This window comes from Sycon ciliatum, chromosome 10 (assembly GCF_964019385.1).
Source record: "Sycon ciliatum chromosome 10, ocSycCili1.1, whole genome shotgun sequence".
Lineage (NCBI taxonomy): Eukaryota > Metazoa > Porifera > Calcarea > Leucosolenida > Sycettidae > Sycon > Sycon ciliatum.
In genome coordinates, this window is record NC_088652.1 from 17,128,657 (window position 1) to 17,138,856 (window position 10,200).

Here is a 10,200-nt window from a genome sequence, read left to right on the forward strand (position 1 = left end):
CTGGTTCGGGTATACCGTTATGACTTGGACCAATGGAACAGGAGCCGGCAGTGAATACTGCTGCGGGTGCACCGTGCTGGTGGCACTGCACTGCTGCGGGTACACGCTGCTGATGGCACTACTATGCTGCTGTTCCTGATCCAAACAGGCGGCAAAGGGAATGAAAGCAGGTGGTTGCGGCAAGCTAGCGGCACGGTACTGCAAGGGAGTGAACGTATATTGGGGGAAGTAGGAATCACTGAACTGCTGCTGATCCAAGCTGCCGGTGGTACTGTGCTGCTGACCAGCACATACCAGGGTTGACATGGTAACAGGGGTTCTGTTCCTAATTCCAGGATCTGGATAAAGTCGCGAAGCAGAAGCAACCGGAGCAGAGGCAACAGGACCAGCTGCAACAGGTCCAGAAGCAACAGAACCAGTAGCAGTCGGTTTAACGCACATTGCTGCTGGTACTAAAGGTGAAAGAGAGCTAACCACTCTGCTTTGCTGTCCTTCGCCCGATCCTGTTTTCAAAGAAAGAGACTGCCATAGCTCCTCCTGACGTTGTGCCGTCGAATTGCTAGACGTGTGTTCCTTGCTACTACTAGTACAGTGGCCGTGGGCAGGGTATGATGATGACATACTCGCTACTGTACGGTAAACTACACCTGGGAAGAAAAAAGGCTAACGAAGCTGCTGCAGCTAGAATTGATGAACCTATTGCAAGCTCGTTGAGAGATTAATGCCCTTCGACAACGAAACACAGATAATAAATTCGGATGGTGCTCTGACTCTGAAAATGCTGCAGCTTCCAATCACCGTGACGTCGATGGTGACGTCTTAAGAGGTGCTTCAAGTTCGTTAGCGTCCACGACTGTTACGTACTGCAGAATGAACACAGGTGGTAGTAGTAGTAGTAGTAGTAGTAGTAGTAGTAGTAGTAGTAGTAGAATTTATTATTTTGATAGGGAAGGCCCTACAGACGTTGCCGTCTTGTTACAGGGAACCCTAAGTGCTCTTTACAGAGCGAAACAAAAACGGATAGATGCTCAACCTGACGACACGAGACAGGCAGAGAATTCCACCTGTCAGCGCCAAGAAAAGAAATAGAGAACATGCCATATCTAGTGGTAGCCGCGGGCAAAGAAAGTGAAAAGAATGATTGCCCTCTAGTGCGCCTCTCGGTGCAAGTAGCAGCCGACTGGAGGGTGAACATAGAGGAAAGAAGAGGACTTGTAAGCTGATGAATACAGCGGAAAACAAAAAAGCCTCAAGTTGAGACGAGATTCGAGGGAGTATAACTTAGCGTGCCGCAAAACAAAGACAGTCGGTGGTCGTGGGGGGGGGGGGGATCGCCTATCCGAGTTATTCCAGCACTTAGGGTTCGCCTCTACGTACCGGTATGTTAAGCACTATATAACATGATGAAACCGATGTTCTTACATGACACGTGATCGTTGCCGGGGCCATGGCCAATAGGCGATCTTCCCGCCGCGGGCATAATCAGGCCATCAGGACCGTTTGACGTCATTTCGAGAATGTTCGGACCGTTTGACGTCATTTCGGGAATAATTTTTCGACCTTTCGACCTTTCCACCTTTGACCTTCCCTAATATGTTGCTTCGCGCTGTAAGAAATCAAATCAAGCACGCTCTGTCTGTCATGATGGCTGAATCTTGCCCTTGCCTGCAGCCCTCGGGCCTACGGCCCTTGGGCTGCAGGCTCGGGCAAGATTCAGCCATCATGACCTCCTCAGCGTGCTTGATCACATACATTATATGATCGATAACTGCTGCCGAGCAATTCAAGAGAGCCCTATCTGATATTGAAGTTCTGAAATTGTAAACTCTATGCCAACAGTTAAAGAAACCTCTCGCTGCACTTCATATTCCCTGGACTTCCAAAAGTTTTGCCCATCCATCAAAGCCTGCCAATGTTCACATAATTATAATTATCTCTTCATGAAATGCTTCTCGGCGACAAGTAGCAGTTTATTTGAAATAAATAATCTCGCTCGCGCACTCCTCAGTCAAAATGATGCTGTAGCTGTGTTCACTGCATATTGCTGGAACTGGAAACACGAAAAGTACAAGTGTAGGTGACGCGACTTACTTAGAAAATCTCAGATTTTGAGTTTTTTGCGCTCCATACATAATTTTATTTTCATTATTTTATTGGTTTGGTGAGACTCCCATGATAGGTATCCATTTACCTCTGGAGAATCCGTAAATAAATAAACAAACAAACAAACAAACAAACTTTTGTTTGTCACCACTTGGCCAAGTAACTACGCGTTGTCAAGAAGCTGTGACGTCAGCCTTCAGCGGCGACGGCCTGATACTTAATAGGTGCAGCCGCTGCAGCGCCTCTTGAGACAGACATGTAAATAGTTTTGTATTTTCACTTGTATTTAATTATGTCGGCTCAGAGTCATTGCTACTGTATTCTCATTGCTGCTGCGCTTGAGTACATGACACAGGCAATGTACTTTTCATTTTTTGTAGCACCTACACGAAATTTGTATCAGGGATTTCCGTATGCAGCGGAAGATCGCTATATCTGACAAACGGACAATTGTACAGACTTGAAAATACTTTTATCGTCTTCAGCAGCCACAACTTAGTCAGAAACAGCTCTAAAGAAATTGTGAGAATGCATGCGAATGGATTCATGAATCGATTCAAGTGCATAATCGAACGCATGCAGCCACTGTACTCTAGAATGACTGGGTTAGAGGACAGTCATGTACAATTTCCCTATGGTGCGGAAGATTGCCATATCTAACAAACGGACAACTGTACAGACTTGCCGATACTTATCGTCTTCAGCAGCCACAACTTAGTCAGAAACAGCTCTAAAACAGTTGTGAGCTCCTATAGGTTACGAGTTTCTAGAAAATACCACCTTGGACCTTAGACTACTCTGACTGTTGGCCTCTTACTGTTGGTTCAAGTGTTGCCATGCTCAGTTGGCTTCGATTAGTGATCACAGATTCACAGACTCCGTCTCCGTGCCTGGCACAGTGCTGCCACAGTGTTGGCTTCAGATCGCGGATCTTCCCCGGCAGTCGCACACGTCGTTGATACCCGAGTGGCCAGCGGGCAGAGAGCCCGGAGAGAAACACACCACACCATGTACACTTTACACTGTACACCATGGTACACTGCAAGGACACTGCAAGTACACTACATTGTACAGTCATGATCGAGTTTGTCCCATTCCAGTACTGAGCAGGCATTTTCCCGGTCAGGAGGAAGAACTGTTCACAAGTTAAGGCAAATCTGACCAGAGTCCCGAGCATAGGTAGGCAATGACTGCGTTATTCCAGTACCACTTTGCAAACAAACACTGGGATGCGGAGAACTCGTCAAGGCGCAAGCACCCTTTACCTTGGGAGTTTAATTTGGAAGGATAACCCATACAAGTTCTAGTAGTCTACATGACGTCACAGGGGCTAGTTGGCCAGGAGGGTGTGATGTGGGTGGTGATGTGCGTAATGCTCTCCCCATGGTGTGTCCACTGCCCGTGCTCTCGCCTATCTACAATGCTCTTCAAAACGCTTACGAATAGTTCTTTCCGTCTCACCAACATACTCGTCCGCACGCACTGAGCACAACGTTGAGCAAATGACATCCGGGGACACACATTTTACCAACGTGTATACCGGCATCACAGGCACGACACTCAACAGGCATTCACACTTCTCTAGGGCACTCAAGGCGAGACAACGATGACGACACCAACATATCCTTGAGTGAACAACCGGATTGGAATTTTTTTACTAAGGCCACAGCTTCCAATCATGACATGCATCCGTAATAACCAGGCCAGTCTTCATAATGAAGACTGAATGTTGATCTTCGCAATATTCTACATGTAGGTCCGAAGTCAAGTCTCTACCACGGCTGGCAGCACATCCACTGAAGGTACGCCGCTTCTGAAGCGCTTCTGTGGTATGGTGGCGCAGCATGACGGCAAGCCCTATGGGCTAGTGATGGCGCCTCCTAACAGCCTAAGTATGACTTTAATTTGCTTCTATTGCAAGCAGAAGCAACTTAAATTCACACTTAGGCTGTTAGGTAGGTTGTCAAAAGATCGTTAGTTATGTCCAGTGGTTGTCTTTTGTTGTCGCACTATATGTCACGCTTATTGAGTTTTCTCGCACTTGCACCTTTGTGTCATTATTGCTATGTGCATAGGTCACGAATTTTCCCTGTTTACTTTAGCTATCTGTTTACAAGCAGCAGTTTCACACGACGATCGTTTCGCCGTGTAGATATAGACGGAGAGATGGAGATGGAGAGAGAGCTGTTAGCCAGTTAGTTGTAGAACGTCAGTACCGTCGGTCAGTGTCGTGCAATGTTATCGCATGAGCTGATTGTTTAGTAACTGGTGGTGTTAGTGGACAGTATAGCGAAACTTGTAGTTCCTTTGTCTTTCTCTTTTGTATAAATTAAACCCTGGCTCTCCATCTGAGTCCATTCCTGCACACCTGATGAGCCGTCTATATCTATACGGCGAAACGATCGCCGTGTGAAACTGCTGCTTGTTACCGCTGCTTATTGTCCATCTAAATTGTCATAGTCGAAGTACAGTGCTGTTTTACTGAGCCGCTCGGTTTTTCATGATTCTTGTTCGCATAACTTCCCCTTTTATTAATCTTCGCATCTTTTGAGCCACACAAGTTGTGTGGAATGTTGCTTTGCGTTCTTGAATCGTGGTTTGACCGTATTGTCCAATGGTCTTGCCAATATCGTCATCGACATGCATGAACATCCGCCAACGTCCTTCACAGCTGAGACTTTCAGCTCGTGCTTATCTTGGTTGCGCTCACCTTCCCCTCATTATGTTATTTCTATAACTTAGAACCTTCCAAGTTGGAAGGCTGTTGGAGTGCGCATCCAAGATGTGCTACAGCTGTTAGCCAGTTAGTTATAGAACGTCAGTACCGTCGGTCAGTGTCGTGCAATGTTATCGCATGAGCTGATTGTTTAGTAACTGGTGGTGTTAGTGGACAGTATTTGTATAGCGTAACTTAGAGTTCCTTGGTCTTTTTCTTTTGTATACATTAATAATTTTCGTTAATGTCATACTTTTTAGACGGAGTCCAAGGTTTGGAAAGCAAAATAATATTTTATAAATTTTCTATAGTAGAAGCACCCATGACTAGAACACAATAACGTTTTTGAGAAAGCTGCCATAAAGCAGTTTTTATTGCTATAATGTTTCTTGCGGTCAGAGGAGTTTGAAGATTTCTTCTTACTGCCGGAGTGGGTGCATTCGAAAGGTCTCTCGCCGGTATGAACTCGCATGAGGATGCGCCGACTTTCTGACCTGGCAAAGGGTTAGCTGCACTCTGTGCACACAAACGGCTACTGACCCGTATGGAGGCGAACATGGTTGATGAGTTTGTACCTTGCTCTGAACGTGAGCTCGTTTCTCATACAATTGGACCAGCGACAGGCAAAATGTTGATTGAGATGGCATTCACATGCTGGTTAACATGCTCCACGAAATCACCTATACTGTCGAATATCTCGCCACATGGAGTCACGTGGTCCGTGTTCCAACTGCACCGCATTTCGTCCTGGTCCGGGTTAGGACTGGGACCGACGTCACCTTGCCCATCACTGTTTCCATGCAGACCTAAAGGTTCTTCAGCAAGGTGGCCATCCTCTGATCCGCAGCCGTATGATGCAATATTGCTGGCCTGTGATTCATACCCGAGTATTGGTTGGTCTCCTTCAGGAGCACTGTTACCATAGAGAGCATGGCGCGGATGCATTGCATCCCAGGGTGCTCCACAAGAATAAAAGAGGACAGAAAATACGCAGGCACAATTTCAGAGAGTCAAAGAAGTGGATGGAGGAGGGAACAGAGTTGGAACTTTTCTTTCATCTTTTTTGTATAGTTTGCCTGTTTGTAATGAAACTTTTTAGAAAAAACTATAAGTTCATCAACAACAAGAACAAGAACAAAAAGAACAACAAGAACAAGAACAACAAGAACAACAACAACATGCAATAACAATATGATTGTATTGTGCTACTGAAATTTTGAATGTTAAGGTCTTCGGAGATGTTGACTTCCGAGCATTGCTTATACAGATTATGGATCAGTTTGGGCGGTGGCATGCTTGTGGCATGTAGAGATATGCTTGCGTAGAGAGCTTGGATGCATATAGCCTTTGTCGCAGCCAGGCTGTTTGCAAACGTATCCCCGCTCGCCAGTGTGGAAAACCGTTTGTTTCTTGCGGTCAGAGGAGGTTGTAAATTTCTTCTTCCGGCGGGTGTAGGGGCACTCGAAAGGTCTCTCGCCGGTGTGTTGTCGAATGTGGATTTTCCGATTTTCTGACCTGGCTAAGCGTTTGTTACACTCTGAGCATATAAACGGCTGCTCGCCCGTATGTACGCGAACATGGTTGATGAGTTTGTACCTTGCTTTGAATGGGCCATTCTTTGGCTTACAAGTGGACCAGCGACAGGCAAAATGTCGATTAGAGATGGCATTCACATGCTGGTTAACATGCTCCACGAAATCACCCATACTGTCGAATAGCTCGCCACATGGAGTCACATGGTCCGTGTTCCAACTGCACCGCATTTCATCCTGGCCAGGGTTGGGACTGGGACCGAAGTCACCTTGCGCATCACCATTTCCGTCCACATCAAAAGGTTCTTCAGCAAGGTGGCCATCCTCTGATCGGCTGCCGTATGTTGCAGCATTGCTGGCCGGTGATTCATTCCCGAGTGTTGGTTGGTCTCCTTCAGGAGCACTGTTACCATAGAGAGCATGGCGCGGATGCATTGCATCCCAGGGTGCTCCACAAGAATAGAAGAGGACAGAAAATACGCAGGCACAATTTCAGAGAGTCAAAGAAGCGGATGGAGGAGGGAACAGAGTTGGAACTTTTCTTTCGTCTTTTTTGTATAGTTTGCCTGTTTGTAATGGAACTTTTTAGAAAAAATTATAAGTTCATCAACAACAAGAACAAGAACAAAAAGAACAACAAGAACAAGAACAACAAGAACAACAACAACATGCAATAACAATATGATTGTATTGTGCTACTGAAATTGTGTATGTTAGTGTCTTCGGAGATGTTGACTTCCGAGCATTGCTTGTAAAGATTATGGATCGGTTTGGGCGGTGGCATGCTTGTGGCATGTAGAGACATGCTTGCGTAGAGAGCTTGGATGCATATAGCCTTTGTCGCAGCCAGGCTGTTTGCAAACGTATCCCCGCTCGCCAGTGTGGACAACCGTTTGCTTCTTGCGGTCAGAGGAGGTTGTAAATTTCTTCTTACAGCGGGTGTAGGGGCACTCGAAAGGTCTCTCGCCGGTGTGTAGTCGAATGTGGATTTTCCGATTTTCTGACCTGGCTAAGCGTTTGTTACACTCTGAGCATATAAACGGCTGCTCGCCCGTTTGTACGCGAACATGGTTGATGAGTTTGTACCTTGCTTTGAATGGGCCATTCTTTGGCTTACAAGTGGACCAGCGACAGGCAAAATTTCGATTAGAGATGGCATTCACATGCTGGTTAACATGCTCCACGAAATCACCCATACTGTCGAATAGCTCGCCACATGGAGTCACATGGTCCGTACTCCAACTGCACCGCATGTCATCCTGGCCAGGGTTGGGACTGGGAACGAAGTCACCTTGCGCATCACCATTTCCGTCCACATCAAAAGGTTCTTCAGCAAGGTGGCCATCCTCTGATCCGCCGCCGTATGTTGCAGCATTGTAACTGAGTGATGCTGCTGCTGCGGCTGCTTGCGGAACAGGAAGCTGGCTGCTGTCTCCAGGTGCTGGTGGTGCTGCTGCACTGTGTGGGAGGTTAGCCACTGTTGCTGCTCTTCCGGCTTCTTCCACACTCTGGTTCGGGTACACCGTTATGACTTGGAGCAAGGGAACAGGATCCGGCAGTGAATACTGCTGCGGGTGCACCGTGCTGGTGGCACTGCACTGCTGAAGGTACACGCTGCTGTTGGCACTATGCTGCTGCTGCACTGTACCTGGTGGCGACTGTTCCTGATCCAAACAGGCGGCGAAGGGAATGAAAGCAGGTGGTTGCGGCAAGCTAGCGACACGGTACTGAAAGAGAGTGAACGTATGTTGGTGGAAGTAGGAATCACTGAACTGCTGCTGGTCCAAGCTGCTGGTGGCACTGTGGTGTTGCTGATCCAAGTTGCTGGTGGCAATGTGCTGCTGACCAGCACCTACCAGGGTTAACATGGTAACAGGGGTTCTGTTCATAATTCCAGGACCTGGATAAGGTCGCGAAGCAGAAGCAACCGGAGCAGAGGCAACGGGACCAGCTGCAACAGGTCCAGAAGCAACAGAAGCAGTAGCAGTCGGTTGTAGGTACACTGCTACTGGTACTAAAGGTGGAAGAGAGCTAGCCACTATTTTTTGCTGTGCTTCGCCCGATCCTGTTTGCAACGAAAGTGACTGCCATAGGAGGGCAAAGGAAATGCGGCACCTGACAAGTGCTGCGAGTGAATGCTGCTAACTGCTACATGTCACCAGCAACTGTCCAACTCTGGGCTCGTCGCAGGTTCACACTCAGCAAAATGTCTTCATGCCATGGGTGGCCACAAACTATTGGAGGTCTCTGAAGTACAGTTGGTGTCCAGGTGCGCCAGTACAACACTCAACAGCATTGGTCTACATACACCGTGAAATAAAAGTGAAATAAAAAGAGGAGAGAAGCAAAACAAGTGGAAATAATACACCACACTAAGCATTGTACAACACTCTACAGTGGATCTTTCAGTCAAGGTCTTACAGGGGCTCTGGGAGGTTGATACACTCTTCCAAATCGAACACTCCTGTGACGGACCTTTTAATAATACTTTGATAAACAAGTGCTCAAGGGTATGGTTGGTGGGGGCCTCTGCTCGGTTTGCGCATAGAGTACTTCGCACCTACGCAGCAGCGCCTCCGCCATGACCAGGTCTGTCCTTCCCGTGCAGCGCGGAGTCAGGTATGCTAAGGATTGAGTCTGGTACAGCGGGGTCAGGAAGGTTTCCGCTAGGAATACAATATCCACGTTATGCAAGGTAATGAGATCAACAATGCCTAGGAAACTTCGCTTCTCAACTCCAAAAACGGTCTCCTCACTGCGATTCAAATTAAAATTAAGATTTACATTACACCAATGGCCAAACCACAGCAGCCTGCATGTGGCACTAGCTGGAGATTGTTTTGTTTCTGCGTGTAAGTTGATATTAGTGATGCGTTGCGGGTAGACAATCTGCATCAGTAGGCGTAGATTCCTCCGTTGCCATTCGTCCAGTTTGTCGTTCAGCAATGTGGACAGAGTCCACAATCCGCAATTGTATAGAAGGATCGACATTATGAGGCAGTTAAACATACACAGTCGGGATAGAAAGGAATGCCGTGGTAATTGACGATGGGAGTTGAATTAATCTTGCGTCCAAGTGACTTTGGATGTAGAGTGCAACACCACCGCCATGCCGATTACGGGCATTGCGAAAGACTTAGTACTGTGGAATCTGGATGGCTGCGTCAGTGATGGAGTCATCCAGCCATGTCTCATTGACGGATAGTATGTGCATGGTATGGTCATGCAATACTTTGTGAACATCATGCACTTTGTTTCGTATACTAAAAATGTTTACATGAGCAATATTCGATTTTGAATCTGGTATAGGACATGTTACAGCAACAGAAGGGTTCCCATGCGCATATGAGCTATTTCATCAGTGCTCATGGGACGGCTCTTACCCAGGATTACGTCCTGAGGTAGGGTGCAGGGAAAATTCTTCTCCCCAGAGCCTTAAACTGGGGAATCAACTCACGACGTGTGGCCTGCTCTTGTGATGTCAAATCGTGGTTGATGGAAACATCACGTGCGCCATATTTAGCAGCACGTTTGCCATTCATTAAAGTGGAAGTTAAGGCTAAATCAATTTTTCACCAGTTGTAGTCTTCGGGGTGCTGAGTCGAATGGTCTTGGTCCGAGGAAGCTGAGACGCTCCCTTCCTCCTTTATTCCCAATCGAACTCGCGCACTTCCACCGAAACTGGTTGACTACGCCCTATTAGATGGGGATTTGTATGCAAAATGTCACTAAACGCGCCATTGGCGCATGTAGTGAAATTTTGCATACAAATCCCCATTTTAGCTTCCTCGTACCAAGGCCATTCGACTCAGCACCCCGAAGACTACAACTGGTGAAAATTTGATTTTA

The 10,200-nt window shown here is 47.1% G+C and overlaps 1 protein-coding gene across 1 annotated transcript; it reads right to left on the reverse strand.

Moving 5' to 3' along the window:
* Positions 1–7,109: 7,109 nt before the first annotated feature.
* LOC135826707 (zinc finger protein ZIC 4-like) lies at positions 7,110–8,219 on the reverse strand. The gene has a single exon (XM_065339309.1). It carries the CDS (start codon positions 8,217–8,219, stop codon positions 7,110–7,112), a length of 1,110 nt encoding a protein of 369 aa, XP_065195381.1.
* Between the last annotated feature and the right edge of the window lie 1,981 nt (positions 8,220–10,200).